The sequence below is a fragment of the Grampus griseus genome (genome assembly GCF_964374135.1).
Source record: "Grampus griseus genome assembly, chromosome: 5".
In the NCBI taxonomy this organism is placed as follows: Eukaryota; Metazoa; Chordata; class Mammalia; order Artiodactyla; family Delphinidae; genus Grampus; species Grampus griseus.
The window spans coordinates 89,794,672-89,816,008 of NC_138998.1; the positions used below are offsets into that span (position 1 = coordinate 89,794,672).

General features: G+C 42.3%; 1 protein-coding gene across 1 annotated transcript; it reads right to left on the reverse strand.

The window, feature by feature from the left end:
• Window positions 1-3,644: 3,644 nt before the first annotated feature.
• On the reverse strand, window positions 3,645-20,831 carry CCDC54 (coiled-coil domain containing 54; the record flags this gene model as incomplete). Its single annotated transcript, XM_082655329.1, is given in 8 exon segments — window positions 3,645-4,034; window positions 4,038-4,145; window positions 4,147-4,614; window positions 4,812-4,920; window positions 5,219-5,322; window positions 16,438-16,620; window positions 19,241-19,351; window positions 20,580-20,831. Coding segments are annotated over 8 exon segments (1,725 nt in total).
• Window positions 20,832-21,337: the final 506 nt, after the last annotated feature.

Below are 21,337 nucleotides of genomic sequence, written 5' to 3' on the forward strand. Positions count from 1 at the left end.
GAGTGGGCAAAATGGGTAAAGGGCCTCAACTGTATGGTGATGGAAGGAAACTAAAGTTTTGGTGGTGAGCACGCTGTAGGGTATACAGAAGTAGAAATATAATGTTTTACACATGAAGCTTATGTAATGTTATAAACCAATGTTACCTCAATAAGAAATAAATTTAAAAATTATCTTTGTTTCATAAAAAATTACCCTATTAGGATTGGACTGTGGACATTGTGGAGGCTGGGAAACCAAGCAGGAAAACTTTTCATTCATATAGAGATATTATGGCTTGAACCAAAACAGAAGTGGGGACAGAGATAGAGGATGGATTCCATGAATTGTTGGAAGATAAAACAGGGAAAGATTTGATGATTAATACATCAAGTGAGGGAGAAGATGAGAGTAATTTCCAATCTGGTGTTGTGGATAGCTTGCACTGTCATGCCATTAACAAAAAGGATACTGGAAGAGAAATGGGTTTGAGTCAGAAGAAGGAAGAGCTATTAATGTTAATTTTAGAAAATAAAGAGTTTGACACTCATCCAAGTAGAGAAGATGACGTGGAACTAAAGCTTAAGATGTCTCAGGAGAGGCTGGGTTAGGAGTCCTTTGATTTGGGAGTGAGTAAAGTGAAGTAAGGTAAAGTGAAGCATCAGTATTTTAAGGGAATGACTAGTGGCAGAGGAATCATCTAAGAGACTGAGGAAGATCTGCCAGAGTGATGGGAAGAGGACCAGAAGAGAGAGCATGGAAGACATGATTCTAAGAGCTGTGGAAAGAGTGACAGAGGAGGAGGTAGGGACAGGAGGGTGGGCCTCTCATTCAGAGAGGATGACGAGAGATCAGCAAGAGAAGAGGGGACGCAGGGACAAGGCAAACATACACTTGTGAAAGCTGAGCACAAGGAACTGGGAAGTGGTGATTAACAGGGAGGAAAGAACAGGACTAGCTGATGAAGACCCTATGAGCCACTGGAGGAGGAAGGTGGACAAGAGAGGCATCACTTCCTCTGAGCCAGGTGGGATGGAGGTGAGTAGGCTGAGAGGCAGGTGGATTTGAAAAGCAAGGACTGGGGAAAAACTATTTGCTCACATGTAGTTTCAAGTTGAGTTACAATTTTAATGAGTCATGTGAGATCTCATCTAAGTGATGATAATAAGTATTTGACTCAAGAGCAAAATTCTCTTTCCTCACAGGAAACCAATGTGAATTAACAGGGTAAAACAGTCATCTTCTGGGAAAGTTTGAGATCCTGAGAAAATCATGTAGTGTACCTCTCACTTTCTCCTTCTCTAACATTCTTATGTAGGTGAAAAACAGGTTAAAATGAACATGGTGGGGATCCCTGAAGAGAAAAATGAGATCCATAGAAGAGTTAAAATGATAGCCCAGGGCTTCCCTGGTGGCACAGTGGTTGGGAGTCCGCCTGCCGATGCAGGGGACATGGGTTCGTGCCCCGGTCCGGGAAGATCCCACATGCCGCGGAGTGGCTGGGCCCGTGAGACATGGCCGCTGAGCCTGCGCGTCCGGAGCCTGTGCTCCGCAACGGGAGAGGCCACAACAGTGAGAGGCCCGCGTACCGCAAAAAAAAAAAAAAAAAAAAAAAAAAATGATAGCCTGTCAGTACTTTACATTAATAAAATGCTTGGTGGCTTTTATTTCCCACGTTCCCTACTGGCTCCACTCCTGTGCTCTTGTTTTTCTGTACACTGCCCTCTCCATCTCCTCCTCACCTTCCCTCCTTACTAGAAGGCTCATCAACCCTCTTTCTCCTCTGATACCAGGAGCACTTTTTATATTGTTCTTTGCTGCCCATCCCCATCTATCATGCCTTAGAATTGTGTGTACGTGTTTTGTTGGTGCCATTCGATGTTATGTGTCTACAGTACAGGGAATGTCTTCTACTTTGTCTTTTACCCTCCACTATCCCTTGCTATTAGCAAACACTGAAGAAATATTTATGAAGTGAATATAATGATTCCCTTTTTATAGATGACAAAACAAAGGTACTTGAGACGAAATAATAAAGCTTGCAAGTGTAGAATTTAAGACTGTTCAGAGCGAAGGTCTTCTGATTCCAGGCTCTTTTCCTAAACTCTTTGCCTCTCTAGTAACATTAAGCAAGTGCAAAGGGGGAACATAGTGCAGAAAAAGTGAAAATGTGCATTAATATAGAGGCTCAGGTGACCCAGGCAAATACCAGTTGAGTCACTTTTTACTCTCCCAGTAGCCACTTGTAATGTCATTTGCCTGTGTCATGGCCGACCTTCCCTAGTTACTCTGATGCAAGGGTCACAACCAATGTGCCCAGCTAGAGCTCAGCTGTTCTTTACGGATATCACTGATGGTCAATATAGACATAGAGTTTGCTGGTGCCTTTACCAAAACGATACTTTACTTTGTTGGCACTGTTAACCCATTGAAAACAAACCCATTTAATAGATAGCCTTGCTTTAAGCAGGTATATGATAGGGTCATCCATGCTGCCCCTATCACATATTGACATATTTTAAAAGTTATGTGCACATCTTATCTGTAAATTTGTAAATAAGGATCCAATAAAATGCATTTTTGTAATGAAAAAGTTGTAATGTATAATTACAATGAAATGAAAAAGTTGTAATGTATAATTATTACCAGACTGGCACCAGATGATGTTGTGTCTTCTTATCCTACTTCTCCCTTTGTTTCCTCTATACTCACCGTAGTTCCTTTTTCCTCATTTGAAACTGGGTTGTTCTTAGCTAACTGCCGAAGCCCTCATTTCAAATGATTAGCTGAGAATAGTTTAAAATAGTACATTTTCCTAGGATATTTGTAGTTTAACAGCATATGACTGACTATTGGTAGATTTCATTTACTAACTTAGTGGTGAGGAAAACATTTTTTTTGCAGTTAATTTACATGATATTTAGAAAAATTACATTACAGTGGCAACCACCTATTATGTCCAAAAATGAAGCACACACCCTGGATATGTAGTATATGGTTCATGCAAACAAAGGCTGTCACATAAGAATCTATGGTGGTATAGTGTTGAGATTGAGATTTAACTTAGTTCACAAATCCAGCCTCAGATTTTCCCTTTTCCTCTGTCTCAAACCTGCAGGATATGGTATTTGTCTCATTTCATGAAAATGTAAAAATAAAACCGCAATACCATAGTCACCTTTTTCCCCCTTTTCTAATTGTTTGATAGAGACGAAGTTGAAGTTGAAAGAAAACTCTCATTTTTGGAATAAATATTTTCCTGGCAATAACTTGTCCTTTCAGTGCCTTTCATTTTTTATAGCTCTAACTTTAGTAACCTTGACAGTGGGTATCTTTTTCACTCTATCCTGTTTAAACTTTTGTTAGTAGAGTCTGTCTCTAGTATCACGAATCTTATCTGCAAAGGCCACTAAGATAAGAATGCATAGAAAACTGACGTGAGGGCTACTAAATGTGTTTGTCATTCCTTTGACCCCTTTATTCTTTGCCTCCAATTATCTATGAAATGGGCGCTGGATGAGTCCTCATGAATTGCCTTTGAGAAAACAAGAAACTTGACAGAAAATGCATCACGATCGTCCAATGGGATGATATGCCTCAACTTACTGTAGACGTAAAGAAAGTTTGCAGACGGCCAACCCATAGTGAGCTAACTACCAAGGAGTTCACAGCAACCACAGAGATGTGTGAATGCTTGGAATGGCCAGGTTACATTTATTTTGTACCAAGCAAAGCAGAAAATTACTCTGTAGTCGAGTTACTTCCTCTTTTGAGGAACCAAAAGGACAGTAAATGTAGTTGAAAACAGAGAGACAGATTGTGGTCAAGCTTACAATAGGCCCAGTGAGGGGACAATATCTCTGGGTTATGACTAGTGGTTCCTCAGGAGGGATGGCTGACCTACAAAGAAGCCACTGGATGAATTTCTCTAACTTGGTTGCACTGAGGAAAAAGCTCCACTTTCCTCCACGGACAAAAGTTAGCTTGATCCATGTATTAAAGTCTGGGTAAATACAAATATTTGACGTTGCTTTTTGAAAGCTTCTTAAGGCATTTTAATGATTACTTTTCTTCAGAGCTTTAATTTGGGGAGAAATTGTTTTTTCCTCAAGATGATCAGTGGGCTTGGGGTAACTGGGCACTTTCTCTGGTTCTGCTGAGATTTCAAGAGTCTGTAGAAGCCAATGTGTTCTTCAAAGTTTCTGGTTGTATGAGTTTGTGAAGAAGTTCTATGATCTCTCTATCCTTTTCTCTATACAGAACCTCTAAACAATGTACATTGGAGCAAGAATTCTGGTTTTCCAATTCTGTCACCTTTTTCTTTAAAGCATCAATGTCTTCCTTCAGAGAGAAGATATCTTTAGTTATTGTGCACTGTTTGTCTTCACTAACATTCATTCTGGTTTCCAGTACCTCCATTTGCTTCTGATAAAAGTCAGTCCTTTCCTGGATTTTTGGTACTGGACCCACAATGTCAGTCACTTGCCTGAGGATTTCAATCTGGGCGGTTTTAATATCTCGGAGCATTACTATAACATTCATTTCTTCATCAGCGTTTACGTCATCTTGATCACAATCATAGGAAATCATAGTTGGATATCTAGTTGAATTTGGGTGCTGGTTCTTACATGTATGGTAAGCATTTTTTTTTCACGTCGTTATTGGAGTATGATTGCTTTACAATGGTGTGTTAGTTTCTGCTTTATAACAAAGTGAATCAGCTATATGTATACATATATCCCCATATCTCCTCCCTCTTGCGTCTCCCTCCCACCCTCCCTATCCCACCCCTCTAGGTGGTCACAAAGCACCCAGATGATCTCCCTGTTCTGGTAAGCATTTTTAAGACATTGTCTGATCTTGGAGAAATTTGAATTCCACATCTGCCAAGCAGCAGCATTTACCCTTTTTTGTTTGTTTGTTCGGTACGCGGGCCTCCCACTGTTGTGGCCTCTCCCGTTGCAGAGCACAGGCTACGGATGCCCAGGCTCAGTGGCCATGGCTCACGGGCCCAGCCGCTCCATGGCATGTGGAATCTTCCCAGACCGGGGCACGAACCCGTGTCCCCTGCATCGGCAGGCGGACTCTCAACCACTGTGCCACCAGGGAAGCCCCAGCATTTACCCTTTTGGTGTGAAGTTTGTACATCTTTCATAATGAAACAAGAGACAAGGTGTTGGGAAACCTGACCAAAATTAAAGAAAGAAGCAATGTCAGAATGAAACGGTCTTTCTCTTACTATTTTTCCGGTGGCATCCTAGAACGCCCTATGGAGAACATCAAGGGCAATAGTAGGCACCCTTCGATGATTAGCTTCTTACAGGGCGGTCCAACTGGAGAGCTCTGTGAAATAATGGGCAATTGCATGGAATCCCTCATAGGCTGACCTGATGCTGATGCCACAATGGCTGCTGGCTTAGAATATATTTAACCTTAGGGCAGTAATTCTCAAAATTTTTGGTCCAGGACTCTTTTTCACTCATAAAAATTGAACACCGCAGAACTGTTGTTTATGTGAGTTATACCAATCGATATTCCATACTAGAGATTAAAACTAAGAAAATCTTAAGATATTAATTTATTTAAAAAATAAACTCATAACATGTTAACGTAAATGACATATTTTTATGAAAAACTAATTATATCTTCCAAAAGAAAAAAATAGTGAAAAGGGTGGCATTGTTTACATATTTGCAAATATTTTAAATACCTGGAATACCTGGATTAATAGAAGACACCTCTATTCTCATATCTGCTTCTACATTATATCTGTTGTGATATGTTGTTTTGGTTGAAGTATATGAAGATATTATGGCCTCACAGAGATATATAAATGGAGAGGGTATTTTAATGGCCTTTTCAGATCATTGAGGTCTTTATTCTTTGCTACTCCACCAAAATTTGACAAATGATAATTGATTAGAAGGTAAGTGTAATGTGTAATCTTACAACAGAATAATACTGTTACACTAAAATTCATTGGTCTATCTTCCATTTTTAATAGATGTGTAATATCATGCATTGGTCATTTGGAAAATAATGATTCACTGAATTATGCAGATCTTTCAAATGGTAACTCATTTTATTATATAATATCAAAATATCACATTCATTAATATCACCACCAGTCTCACCAGAAAAGTCTTTGAGTATTGGCAAGAAGCCAAGCTCATGGTGGCAGATAAAATTTTCTGAAATTCTAATTTTAGCTTGAAAAGTTTGAAATTTATTAAGCGTGTTAGTTGTTTCTTTTGAAGTGACAGGCTCTCTATATCCTTTTTTTTTTTTTGCAAAAATGCTTGTCAAATACCCAAATATGAATACCATAGTTTACTGCCAGTTTTTCTTTCAAAATGATGTCCCATGAAAAAAGCAGCTACTTCAGTTTGTAACTCAAATAAATACTTTTCCTGGAGACAACCATTATATTTCTGTAAGCAGCAGAAGTGCTTCATGTGTACTTCTCATTACATCACATTTAATATTAAAAAGACATACTGAAGGTTGAGATTTAATAAAATGTAAAATTTTTACTGCTTCATCAAGGACATTCTAGAGCTAAACTGGCTTTTTCTTGTGTGCATTCTTTTTTTTTTTTCTCTCTCTCTCTGAGTGGAGGTGAAGAATACAATCACTATTGGTAGCTTAGTGCCATTGCCTTGGCTTGTGCTAAGGTATCAGTTTTACCCACCCTTGCTTTTGCAAGGCAATTTGGAAAATTAAAATGACATGATAACCATGTCTGTCAAGGTGTAGTCCCACTTTATTAAAGAAGATATTCCTTCTTGGGTCAGTGCCAGTTCCAACCCTCTTCTAAATCACTCTTTCTCATATTTATGCTTAAATGCAGGGCCAGCTTCAGCCTAGGTTTTGGTATAAACTCTGAATTTAGGCAAAAGTAATTTAAGAATTTTGGGTCATCAGTGATATTTGGGATTTTGCTTTACTGTCCTATCTTTGAATCGTTCTTTAGTAACTTTTCCAAAACTTCTAGAAACCTTTCCAAACTCTTGCTGAGAAAAAATGTTCCTATCACAGAAAGATATTTGGAGCCAGAAAAGGTAGTGTTCAAAGCTGTCCCGTTTACCTTGGCCAAGGCCATTTTATCCATCGAGCACTACAGACATGGTGCTTAGGACCTATGAAATTTCAAGGAACCAATAAAAATAAATATTTTAGAGCCAGAAAGGGAAAAAAAAAATTGGGCTCAGAATACTAAAATCTGCAAGATTGAAACAATAAATGTTTAATTAAATATCTCCAAAGTGTACAGTTATATCATCTTCATTAATTGTTAAATTAGTATTAAAATTTCATTACATTTGGAGGCAATTTGTAGATTAGGTATTCTTGCGTTACAGGAATTCCCAGTTAAATTAGAGGGATTGCTTGTAGCAAATACTCCCTTCGGGTTACTAACAGCTAAGTCTTATTGGCTGCATACCAGACATTGTTTTAAATATTAGCTTATTTAACTGTAATTCATAGAAGTCAAATAATTTTCCTTTCTGCTAAAAAACGGGCAGAGTCAAATTTCAAATCCTTACATTCTAGCTCTAGGGTCCGTGTGTTTTTCCTCCTACTGCCACACAAACAAATACGGTAAAAATATATATTTGTCAACTCAAGAGAAAGATAGACATTTCACTTTTTAGAAAAATACACTATATATTTATTTAAAAAAACTCATTTTGATTAAATTTTTAGAAATATGAAAAAACTAATTTTTTGCTTATTTATCAAAGCTATTTGAAGCAGAACTTTGTAAAGACTTTAGAAGTTAAACTATCTCTAATTCGAGTAAGTAAACATGAACATTTAGAGGCTATTCTTGCCTTATTGTAGTAAAAGTATAACAACTGTAATAAAAAAAAAGACTTAAAAATTTTCAACTAAAAATATTTATGTATACTGATTATTTTTATAAAACAAAAATTAATCTAGTAGATTTGATGCAAACATAAACCTGTCTGGTTTCTAATTACTTACCTATTAATGTTAACGAAAGGAGCCTCAGCCTGTTTGGGGCTTGTTGGGCAGTGAAAAGCTGTAGTGGGAGAATACAAGCCTGTTGATCAGGGTCAAGTCGTGAGAGTAGTCAACACGTGAATGAATAACGGGAAATGAGCTGACCCCTCCCCTCATGCTCCTGCCAGAGATGTGGAGCCATTTAGGAGTAAAATAACATGGCAGACTGGAACCTAGTTACTGACTCTTACCAAGGAAAAATGTCCTTCAAGAGGCAGGCATTTAAAGGCATGGTATTTGGAGCCAGAAAACTTAGAGTTCAAGGCCCTCTCATTTATTAACTCTGTGCTCTTAGTCAAGTTACTAACTTCTCACAAGACTGTAAAATGGGATAATGACAATATCTATTCCATAGAGTAGTTTTGAGGATTAACAGTGCTCAATCTTTGTAAACTCTTTTCCTGCTCCTCTCTGACCATCTTCTTCTTACTCTCCTTTCAAATGAAAGAGGAAATGGTGAAGAGTTTTAAACTTTAGCTCTGCTCTCCCCGTCTCTCAGTCTGCCTTTTATTCCTCTCCTTCAATAAAGAGGCCACTGTACCATCATATGACCAAGACATAAAGCATGTGCTGCTCACTGTTCAAAATCTACAAATGCAGATAAAGCATTTGGATTAGGACACCAGAATGCAGCAAACAAGGCCAAACAAAATGGCATTCTGTCTCCTAGTACAGCTATTATAGCTAGCAAAACCAGCTATGGTGTCAGACAGCTTGGTATGTAATAACCAATGGAGAGATGGCTCTAATAATAGATAATCTTATTAATGTTTAAAATGCTGGTGTTTGAGTAAGTTAACTATAAATTAATTACGGTAGAGTCTTTTTTTTTTAAGATTTATTATTTATTTATTTGGCTGCATCAGGTCTTAGTCGCAGCACGCGGGATCTTAGTTGAGGCATGTGGGATCTTTTGTTGTGATGTGCAGCCTTCTCTCTAGTTGTAGCGTGCGAGTTTTCTCTTCTCTAGTTGTGGCACGCAGGCTCTCTAGTTGAGGCACGTGAGCTCAGTAGTTGTGGCGCATGAGCTTAGTTGCCCCGTGACATGTGGGATCTTAGTTCCCTGACCAGGGATCGAATCCACATCCCCTGCATTGGAAGGTGGATTCTTTACCACTGGACCACGAGGGAAGGCCCTATGGTAGAGTCTTTATTAAATTAAATTAATTAATTAATTAACTTTTGGCTGCGTTGGGTCTTCGTTGCTGTGTGCAGGCTTTCTCTAGTTGCGGTGAGAGGACGCTACTCTTCGTTGCAGTGCGTGAGCTTCTCATTGTGGTGGCTTCTCTTGTTGTGGAGCACGGGCTCTAGGCACACTGGCTTCAGTAGTTATGGCACGTGGGCTCAGTAGTTGTGGCTCGTGGGTTCTAGAGTGCAGGCTCAGTAGTTGTGACACATGGGCTTAGTTGCTCCGTAGCATGTGCTATCTTCCCAGACCAGGGCTCAAACCCGTGTCCTCTGCATTGATAGGCAGACTTTAACCACTGTGCCACCAGGGAAGTCTCTCTGGTAGAGTCTTGATTATCTACATAAAATCACCCCAATTTACATCTTTTTTTTTTTTTTTTTTTTTTTGCGGTACGCGGGCCTCTCACTGCTGTGGCCTCTCCCGTTGCAGAGCACAGACTCCGGACGCGCAGGCTCAGCGAACATGGCTCACGGACCCAGCCGCTCCGCGGCATGTGGGATCTTCCCGGACCAGGGCACGAACCCGCGTCCCCTGCATCGGCAGGCGGACTCTCAACCACTGCGCCACCAGGGAAGCCCTACGTCTTTTTTAATATGCTTTTTCAAGTTGGGAGAGAATGGGGTAGAATTATAGTTATCCTGCTAGCATTTGGGCATTATTTGTACCCTTTATGTTACACCTACAGTCATCTACTATTACTCGTGTACCCTTAGTGCTTGTGACCATGAAAAATTATTGCAAGCCTTTTTCTTCCCTCACAAAATTTGAGGACCAGGTTTACCAGAACTTGGGCCCCCCCACCTGAATATCACTTGTTACATGCAGAGTGAGATAAAAGACTGAGAAAACAGGAACCATGAAGGTCTTTCTGATTTGACCAGGGTGTCTGACCCATTGGGATAAGAATGTATTAATGAGAGAGCTCAAACCCAATGTTACACAAAGTAACAAAACTGTTTTCTTCTTCCTTTCTTTCTTTCTAGCCATGAGGAGTAGAAGAGAATGAGAGTGAAATCAGAGCTGTTGTGCTAGATCACGACAGGGATGGAGCAGAAAGCAAAGGTATGGTGTTTATGAGATAGGCAGAGCCTGACGCAGTGATGCAACACTGTCAGCTTCATGAAGGGTAAAACTGAGTGACATTGATAAAGCAAACTGGTTAGAGTAACACATGAGGTGACGGGGCCACTTCCATTCTGTGGTGTCAATAAATGTTTATGATAACACTTTAAAATCAAATGAGGACTTCCCTGGTGGCACAGTGGTTAAGAATCTGCCTGCCAATGCAGGGGACATGGGTTTGAGCCCTGGTCCGGGAAGATCCCACATGCCGCGGAGCAACTAAGCCCATGTGCCACAACTACTGAGCCTGCGCTCTAGAGCCCGCAAGCCACAACTAATGAGCTGGTGTGCCACAACTACTGAAGCCCTCACTCCTAGAGCCTGTGGTCTGCAACAAGAGAAGCCACTGCAATGAGAAGCCCATGCACCACAATGAAGAGTAACCCACGCTCACTGCACCTAGAGAAAGTCCGCGCACAGCGACGAAGACCCAACGCAGCCAAAAATAAATAAATAAATAAATTTATGTTTAAAAAGTCATATGAAACCAATGCCAAAAGAATATGATGTCATTAGAGAAATGCAAATCAAAACTACAATGAGGTATCACCTCACACCAGTCAGAATGGCCATCACCAAAAAAATCTATAAACAATAAATGCTGGATAAGATGGAGAAAAGGGAACCCTCTTGCACTATTGGTGGGAATGTAAATTGATACAGCCACTATGGCAAACAATATGGAGGTTCCTCAAAAAACTAAAATTAGAACTACCATACGACCCAACAATCCCACTACGGGCATATACCCTGAGAAAACCATAATTCAAAAAGAGTCGTGTACCACAATGTTCATTGCAGCTCTATTTACAATAGCCAGGACATGAAAGCAACCTAAATGTCCATAGACAGATGAATGGATAAAGAAGATGTGGCACATATATACAATGGAATATTACTCAGCCATAAAAAGAAATGAAATTGAGTTATTTGTAGTGAGGTGGTTGGACCTAGAGTCTGTCATACAGAGTGAAGTAAGTCAGAAAGAGAAAAACAAATACCGTATGCTAACACATATATATGGAATCTAAAAAAAAATAAAATGGCTCTGAAGAACCTAGGGACAGGACAGGAATAAAGATGCAGATGTAGAGAATGGACTTGAGGACATGGGGAGGGGGAAGGGTAAGCTGGGAGGAAGTGAGAGAGTGGCATGGACTTATATATACTACCAAATGTAAAATAGATAGCTAGTGAGAAGCAGGTGCATAGCACAGGGAGATCAGCTCGGTGCTTTGTGACCACCTAGAGGGGTGGGATAGGGAGGGTGGGAGGGAGACCCAAGAGGGAGGAGATATGGGGATATATGTATATGTATAGCTGATTCACTTTGTTATAAAGCAGAAACTAACACACCATTGTAAAGCAATCATACTCCAATAAAGATGTTAAAAACAATAAAAACTCACAGAAAAATGAATAACAACAACAAAAGAGAATATGATGAACACCTCTAAGGAAATGATGGAATGATAATTTTGATAATTGGTAATGATAATTTAACGTTTCACTGTAACTAAAATTGTGTGGTCTGTTTCTGGAATGCCCTCCATATATATATATATATATATATATATATATATATATATATATATATATATATATATATAATATTTTATTTATTTAATTTTGGCTGCATTGGGTCTTCATTGCTGCATGGCTTTCTCTAGTTGCGGCGAGCAGGGGCTACTCTTTGTTGTGGTGCGTGGGCTTCTCATTGTGGTGGTTTATCTTGTTGCGGAGCACAGGCTCTAGGCGTGCGGGCTTCAGTAGTTATGGCACGCGGGCTCAGTAGTTGTGGCACATGGGCTTAGTTGCTCTGTGGCATGTGGTATCTTCCTGGACCAGGGCTCAAACCCGTGTCCCATGCATTGGCAGGCGGACTCTTAAGCACTGCACCACCAGGGAAGCCCCCTTTGTTTTTTTTTTAATTAATTAATTTACTTTTGGCTGCATTGGGTCATCGTTGCTGTGCGGCTTTCTCTAGTTGCGGCGAGCGGGGGCTAGTCTTCGTTGTGGTGTGCAGGCTTCTTATTGCTGTGGCTTCTCTTGTTGCAGAGCACGGGCTCTAGGTGCTTGGGCTTCAGTAGTTGTGGCTCACGGGACCCTCCATATATTTATTCTGCAGTCAAACTTCTACCCATCTTTTAGGAGACATCCTGATAATACTTTCCTTGTCCTGTCCTGTTCTGATTCTCCCTGTGATCTTACCAGTGCTACCGACCTGTTCTGTGTCCCTACCCAGTAACACTCAGCATAGTGTATCATTATTGTTGGTGTGCCTATGTCCTCTCTAGATTGAGAGCTCCTTGAGGGGAGACACTTGCTTTTCAACTCTGTGTCTCCAGTGTCACAAAGCCTAACATATAGTTGGTGCTCAGTATATCTTTATTCAATGAATGAATGAATTCATGCACTTGTGAATGATTGTCAAGGTATCCAATGGGTCCCTCCTGCGCCTATTTCTATGAGTGGCTAGGGAACATATTGCTTGCTTCATAAAGGTAATCTATGATAACTTTTTTTAGTTCCTGAGGGATCATTTAGCATTTTGGGATAGGGATTTAATAATTTCTTCCCTGAAGACCTGAAACAGTTAAGTAGCATAAGAGGTAAACTGAGATCAGGCAGATGGAGGTAATTATGAACCTGGAAACAGCTAAGGGGTGGATAAGAGAGAGCCTGGTAAATGATGGTAACAGCAGTGGTGTTAATGGCACTGATCCTACAGGTGACTAAGGTACCCAGCATACTGCCCCTCTGCAACATATGAAGTTTTTTAGGCCTCCAGGGAACTGCAGGTAATCAGCATATTCTCCAAGTCTCTGTGGAAATGCCTGCGAATGCATTTGTCATGAACTTGGGTACACAGGCTCTTATCTCTTTATTCATATCATCTTATATTCTGAACTCCAGATTTACAATGAACTCTCTCCAGCTTATCTAGACGTACTCTTCACCATTTAGTTCCAGAACCCTGGGGACACATTAGTATTTTATGTAATGTCTCCACCCCGTCATCTTCCTCCAGTTCTTTCTGTTATGCTTGGCTCTCCCTGGTAATGTATCATATTAGGTTGCTCGGTTTCTGTAATTCTTAAGTTCACCTCTTGGTTTCCCTTCTCAGATATTACCTTTAAACTTCTGCTCCCTTTAAAAAGATTGACACTCTTTTTACAGTGCTTTATAAGCCCTGATGTGCACAATTGATGTAGCCATTAAAATAAATGGCTCGAAAAAGGAAGAGAAAGCGAAAGTGTTTTTGCTTAACCATTCACCTTCCTTTAAGGGAACCAGTGAATAAATCCAGTGAGTTAGTTTTTAAGCACCTCTGTTTTACTGAATTTATATCATTTAGCAGAACTTTCTGAGAATCATTATATGATGAGTGCTGCCCAGTGTTAACTTTCTGTCTTGTTCCTGAATTGCTTTGTACTTCATTTAGGGAACCCTGAAAATTAAAAGGTATGGAATACATAGTGATCACATAGGAAACAGGGATTTAAAATGTAAACAAATACAGAAATCATAAAGTGTAAAACCTGGAGCATGTTAATTTTCTCACTTCTAATTATGAATACTGTACAGTTGTAGTCTTGTCTTATTTGGGTCTGTTAATATATTAGTAGAGCCTTATTTAAGAAAACTTCTGTTCTAGTGTTTGGCTTTTCACTTGTAATGATGCTTTATAGTACTTTGGATCACAATATCCAAGGAGCTATCTTCTTTAAAGTTTTAAAGATTATAATGTGAAAGATTGCACTGGCTTTCCTTCATAGTACTCACCTTGAAAGACATCTGTTTTTATGGCATTTTATGTTTCTGAGGGAATTTGCGACAATGTCTCTGTGAAGTAAATGTGTATTTATCCCTTGGTTTTAGTTTTCCTTCTGTTATTAGTCTGTTCTCTGCCTATCTTGGGCCTATTACTTCCTATTCTGTTTCATAAGAATGAAACAATAAGAACAGCATAATGCCACGTGCTGTTACTAAAGGAGTGTCAAAAGGGTTAACATGAAAAATTTTATTACATCTAATTTTTAACTTTATATAATATCTCTTATTTAAGAACTGTAACTATTATTATTATGCACTATTTCTGCAGTGTTTTTCCTTCAGGAGTTTGATTTTTAGAATCATTTCCTCTCTCTGTTTAAAGATACCTTCCTTCTTCCTCCTGTATGGGTTTGGATTACAAAGATCTTATTTAACTTTCCAAATGTATTATTTCTCCTTACATACTCTAATTACACACAAAATGGAAAATGCTGGAAGCCAATCATAGAACTGAAGGTTTTTTCTCCTCCTTCTTTACCTAGGCTTTGACAACTATGGTCTAAGGGAAAAAGTATTTAGTCATTGTTTTAAATATTTATTGAAGGTTCCCTCTACCTGCCACCCCTCCCCACCAAGAAATGTGTATTGCTGCTGCAACTGCTTCTGTATGACAAAAGCCAACTAGAGTATAAAAGGTATATAGGAATGCTTAAGTATAAGATTGAAAATTTGTTTTTCTGGGCCATTTCTTTCAGGAAATTTGAGGTCTCTTTCTGGTGGTCTGAATGTAATGTAAGTATCAAATGACAGAAGCTAAGGGTGATAAAGCAGTTCTATTAGACACATATTTCAATAATTTTCAGCTTCAGTCTTTGGCACTAATGGCTATGATTCTCACTGTAACTTGTAAGAATTAATTACCATTCATTCTATTTATGTCCCCAAGTTTCTCCTCCATGATGTAGTATAAAATGATAGCAAGCTGGTTGAAGCTCCTGGGCAATTTACATATTAGAATAGGTAAAAAATCTGTATCATAACCTCCACTGGGCTTCACATTTAAGTTTTTCAATGGCACTTCAAAAGAAAAGAGATGTTTCTGGAAATCACATGCTTTGTTGTTAGAAAGTAGAGCTGGAATCAAATGGATGCCCAGGCTCACTGTTATGATTGAGAAAGTGACATAACTGCTTAAAACCTAGTAAAACAAAAGATCTTAACTTTTTTTTGTATTCCTTTAATAATCCTATGAAAGCTTTGCACGCTTCCTTAGGAAACAGCATATACATACAATTTTGCATATAATTTTAGGTGATTCACAGACCTCTGTCCTCTCCCCTGCCCCCTCAGGCATTTATGGACATAAATAGTACCATAAATAGTACCTCAGGTTAAAATTCCTGACTGTAAGAGAGGGATTATTCTGGCTCCAATACCTGTTTGTGGGTGTTTTGCTTCTAAGGGGTCTGGGAGCTTCGAGGTAGTTTGGTTCCAGAGCTTAGACCGACTATGTGAAGTGCTGAGAGTGAAGGCCATTAATTATTAGGGATCAAAGGAGGGAGAGGCCAGTGGAATGCAGTGACATGGGAGGTTTCAGGATGAACCTTTAAGAATGAGCGAGATCTGGGTAGATGAAAGTTAGAAGGGTCTTCCAGGTTGTATGAACCATGAAATCAGGGTCTCTGTCTGGTTTGTTCTTCACTATGCCTAGCATGGTGCCTCCTATATGCCCCTAGGCTTTCAATAAATATTTACATAGTGCTTTGTGACTCACTTCTACTGAAGAGCGTGAGTCAAGAGAAATGGCATTAACTCAGGGGTGGAGTTCTGTAACCGACCCTCCTGAGACAGCCCCGAAAAAGGATCCTCCTGCCAGCTATCATTTGAGCCAATAGAATGAGACCAAGTTTGGTTCAAAAGCAAAAGAAGCAAAAGAAAGCTTTATTCTTTCATCAAAGAATGGAGGGCTTCCCTGGTGGCACAGTGGTTGAGAGTCCACCTGCCGATGCAGGGGACACGGGTTCATGCCCCAGTCCGAGAAGATCCCACATGCCGCGGAGCGGCTGGGCCCGTAAGCCATGGCCACTGAACCTGCGCGTCCGGAGCCTGTGCTGCTCCGCAGCGGGAGAGGCCACAACGGTGAGAGGCCCGCGTACCGGAAAAAAAAAAAAAAAAAGAAAAGAATGGGGAAGTGTGAGCTAGTGCTCTAGAGTACACGCCCCCTCTCCCCCCAACCACGGAAAGGCCGGGGGCGGGGCTGCTTTCTAGGGATCTTGTCAGCGGGAGCGGAGGAGGGAACCGAATTCTCTCTCGGGCTGGCACGCTCCCGCTGCAGATCTCACGCAGGGCCCGCGCAGTGTCTCTGCGCACGGCCCACCGCCGCCATCTTGAATTGCAGTGTCCTGTGCAGTGCTTCTGCACACGGTCCGCTGAGGCGTCTGGCGCAGCCATTTTGCCTGAGGAACTTTGATCCGGAAACTCTGGGTGCAGGGCCTTTGCGTGCACCACCCTATGAGCAAGTGAAACTAGACAAAGCACAAAGGAAAAGAAAAAGGTTAGACTTTATTTTACTACGCAGATTGTATTTTTATTCCGCAGGAATTGTTAATGAGCTTTGCTGGTGACAAATCTCTCCTCCGTCTTTTGTCCTGCTCCTTATTCTTGAGGGGAGCTGAGGGGTGAAGGTCCATTTGATTTTGGTTGTCGGTCGTCATAACCCTGGGTGGAGGAATAGAACTTCTTTCTCCCAGCTGCCTTTAGATATGTTTGGCTGTCTTCAGGCTTTAGCCCAACTGTTCATATCCCCGAGCACCACCATTTGTCTAACCTTTTGGAGACAAAGGACAGCAGACAATTTAAGATACATGGCCCAAATATTAGCAAGAGAATAATGGTCATATATCAAATTTGTCATAAAAATGCAAGTGTCGGGCTTCCCTGGTGGCGCAGTGGTTGAGAGTCCACCTGCCGATGCAGGGGACACGGGTTCGTGCCCCGGTCCGGGAAGATCCCACGTGCCGCGGAGCGGCTGGGCCCGTCAGCCATGGCCGCTGAGCCTGCGCGTCCGGAGCCTGTGCTCCGCAACGGGAGAGGCCACAACAGTGAGAGGCCCGCGTACAGCAAACGAAAAAAAAAAAAAAATGCAAGTGTCTACGTGTTTCGCCTGTAGGCAAAAGTGTACCCTGATTTTGAGGCTCACTGCCGTGGCTCAAATATATCCCTGGTCACACTTTCGTTGTTTTTCAGAAGAGAAAGCTTCAGGTCAGAGAAAGATGAATGGCATCTACACACTGGAGGAGGGTTTCCTTCTCCAGGTGTAGATCTTTTAGGTCTTTAGCTAAATTTTCCCCAGAGAGGACGGCGAAATTTTTGAACACTTGGGGCAGGCCTGTCCAGCAGAATTGTTTTCGTTGTGTGTTTGGGTCCTGCCACTCAAAAGCAAACATTTCTTGTGACTCTGGGGCTGATGGAATACAGGAGAAAACATGTTTTAAATCTAATACAGAATACCAGGTCCTAGTGGATAGTAGAGTAGCCAGCAGAGTGTAAGATTAGGGACGACTAGTTGTATATCCCAGGTGGCTTCACTGACTGCCCTGAGGTCCTGTACCATCCGGCATTCCCCACTGGGTTTCTTTACAGGGAGAAAGGGGTATTACAGGCTTATTGGCATGGTCTAATAAGGCCTGGGTCGATTAGACCCTGTATAACGGGGGCAGTGCCCAATAAGGCCTCCTGATAGAGAGGACACTATTTTCTATTGGTCCATATTTGTACTACCATGGGACTGGCTCCTGCAGCTATTCCCACCCATCCCTGGGCCCAGACTTCAGGATTTACTCCCAGAAGGTGGACTTGCTCTGTCCCAGGAGGTTTGTCCTCAACCATTAACATTATCATCTTGTGCCCTTGTCTAAGGGGATGCCAGTCTCCAGTTTGTCTCCCATTAGGTGACCCCCAATTTATGTAAGATATCTCTTCCTCGCAGGGGTGTAGGGCATTCGGGAACATACAGGAAGGAATAGGTAAAAGTATGTTCATCCAACTTGCATTCTAATGGCTCTAATACCCCCATAATTTTACAACCCTTGTGACAGAGTTTGCCTGGATCTGGTGTTCAGAACCAAATAAGTGGCACTGGTGTCAACTGAGAATTCGACAGGCTTTCCCCCATGTCCAATGTCAGCCGGGGCTCTTGGGGGTCATTTGAAGCGCCAGCTTAGAACCCCATGGCCCCATCATCATTTATTTGGACCATCTGCGTTTGAGGGTAGTGGCCAGGATCTTCCATTTCCATCCCCCTTTGGGGGCGGCGAGGGCATTCTCCTTTTCAGCGTCCCTCTGGTTTACATATGGTGCAATGATTGGGTCCCAGTTTCCTTGGCTTCCTCAGCCTTCCTGAGGGGGCTGGGGCTCACTCATTATTAGAGTGGTTAGTTCAGAGTCCCATGCTGACTGGTTGACACTGGAGGGCAACAGCCAGTAGGTGGGCTTGCCTCTGGGCTTATTTATCCTCTGACTTTTCCTCCTCTGTATCTTGGTTATTAAACACCCAGTAGGCAACCTTGACCAGGCGAGAGGTAGGGGTGTATCTGGTTCTATTTCCAGTTTCTGAAGTTTACACCTAATGTCGGGGGCACTTCGGCAAATGAGATGTAACCTCAGGATTGCATTCCCTTCCAGTGACTCAGGAGCTGTGGTAGTAGATTTAGAGGCATTCCCTGAGGTGCTCTAGGAATCCTGGAGGGTCTTCCGTTGGCTCCTGATTGATTTCCTTTATCTTATTCCAACTGACAGGTTTCTTTCCTGCTGCCTGGATTCCCTTTAGGATTTTATTTTTATAATGGGTCAGCCTCTGTCTTCACCTCCTTCTCCATTGTCTGGGTGGTCCCAGTTGGGTTTGTTATCTGGGATCACTTTCCCTGGTCTGAAAATAGCATGACCTGCATTGTTTCTGTTCTCTTTGTCTGGTCTTTTCTTCCCCTGTTAGGAGTACATTGAGGAGGCCCTGGGTGTTAGCCCAGGTAGGTTCATGGGTCTGAAAGATTCTCCTAATCAGATTCAGGAACTCCTCTGGATCTTCCCTCAGCCCCTTACTATGATTATTCCAGTTATACAGGTCAGAAGTGGTAAATTGTTGTATACCTGGCTGAACACTCCTCCTCCTTCTCCTGCCTCAAAGGGAGTACTTTTCCTGGTGGGCTGTTGGACTGTGGCTGGTAATGAGTCGTGCTTAGTGTAGACGGCTCTTCGGGCCTGTGGCCCAAATCAGGGTATATTATCTCAGTGGAGGAGAGCTACATCCGTTGTTTTTTTTTTTTTTTTTTTTTTGCGGTAGGCGGGCCTCTCACTGCTGTGGCCTCTCCCATTGCGGAGCACAGGCTCTGGACGCGCAGGCTCAGCAGCCATGGCTCACGGGCCTAGCCGCTCCGCGGCATGTGGGATCTTCCCAGACCCGGGCACGAACCCGTGTCCCCTGCATCGGCAGGCGGACTCTCAACCACTGTGCCACCAGGGAAGCCCGAGCCACATCCCTTTTGAAGGCCTTTGTTCTGATAGAAAGCTATAAAAAACTGGACATAGGGAATTTTATCGAATTTATTTTGTCTCTGGCATAGCAGGTCCAATTTTAAAATGGTGTTGTAATTTAGAGACCCATCAATGGGCCAACTTCCCCCATCTCTCAGCCAGATTGGGGCCAGGCTGTCCAACTACCGAAGAGGGTGGTTGGAGTGATTTGTTGGCATGCAAATGCCACAAGATTTGACCCTAATAAGATTTTTGGTTCAGGAAATTTGGAACCAGCACCAAAATGTTAATGGATTTCATAAAAGACCAAAATAGGAGGCATCCAAATAGCATGGACTCTGCTGTAACTGGGGGTCTCCCTTGAACTTGTAAGAGCCTGTGCTTGGGATAGTGAGTCCCTCCTCAGTTGGAATATCCCACGGCAGGTTAGATGGGACTGCCTCTGGGCCGGAGCAACTTAGCCACATTAGTTCCTGACCAGCGTGGTCCATTAGGGAGTGGCACAGCTGTCTGAGGAGGGGGTCTTCTCTTTCCTCCTTTCGGCCGAAGAGGAGGAGTTTTCAAACTTCTCGCCAGGTGAGAGTTAAAACATGAGGGATTTCCATGGGATACTCCCCAGATTGCTGGGGAGGAGAGCCTGTGGAACCTCAGTTGATAAAGAATCACCCAAGGTTCATCTCACAAGCAGTGGGGGAGGAGAGGTCTGGCAGTGGGTGTTTCCTGTACTTGCCAGCAGCTCACAGGGCTTCCTGATAATGGGGTTCCTGGTCTTGTGAGCAGCTCACAGAGCTCCCCTGCACTTCAGAGAAGCTAGAGCTGACTGGAAGAGGTCAACCAGCTGCATACCTACCTTTGGACCCTTTCACACTCAGGCGTCCCTGGTGCTTTCCCCTGAACTTGGATCAAGTGTCCTTCTTCCGTTTTGTCATGTAGTCCTTATTACTTGGCCCTTTACCCAATCTTGCCTATAGGCCCTTGGGGCTGGCCACTTTCTTTTACCAAACCTAAAGTGACTATCAAGAATGCTACTGTTGACCCCTGGAGGTTGGCGAGGAGAGCATAAAGCCCTGGTGCAGCTGCTACTACTGCCTTGTAGAGGGGTCAAGAGGATAGCACTACTGGTGAGCCAGAGGGCAAGTCTGCCATCCCTCCCTCTTGTCCACAGGTCCCCACTGTTCCCAGGCATCCGGTACCGCAGGAAGGCCATCCAGAGGCAATGGACAGTGAGTTTCAGTCTTTGATCCCCAACAGTGCCACAGTATGATTCACTCAAGGGGGCACAGTCCAGATATCTCTGGGGGCCAGGCTATGTGGACACCATACCTGGGTATTGGGTTGCTGGGCAGAGTTGCTCTGAATTTGGCTGAAGGCTGCTGCCTTTCTGCCCTGTCAGAGTTACTCAAAAATCAGAGTCAATCGTTCTCACACAAAACTCCCAAAGCCCCCGCTGTCCTCCCACTGAAGCCAGGATGAGCCCAGAGCCTAGTGAATAGGTACAAGCAAAAAGGCCACCGTCTGTCTCTTTGTGGCAGACAAAATTTTGTTACCACCCTTTCGAGTTGGGTGCCAACAAAGGTCCTCCTGCCCAGTGTCATTTGAGCCAATAGAACAAGACCAACTTTGGTTCAGAAGCAAAGGAAAGCTTTATTCTTTGATAAAAAGATGGGAGGGGCGTCCCATCCCGAACGTAGGGTTCGTGTCCCGGTCCGGGAA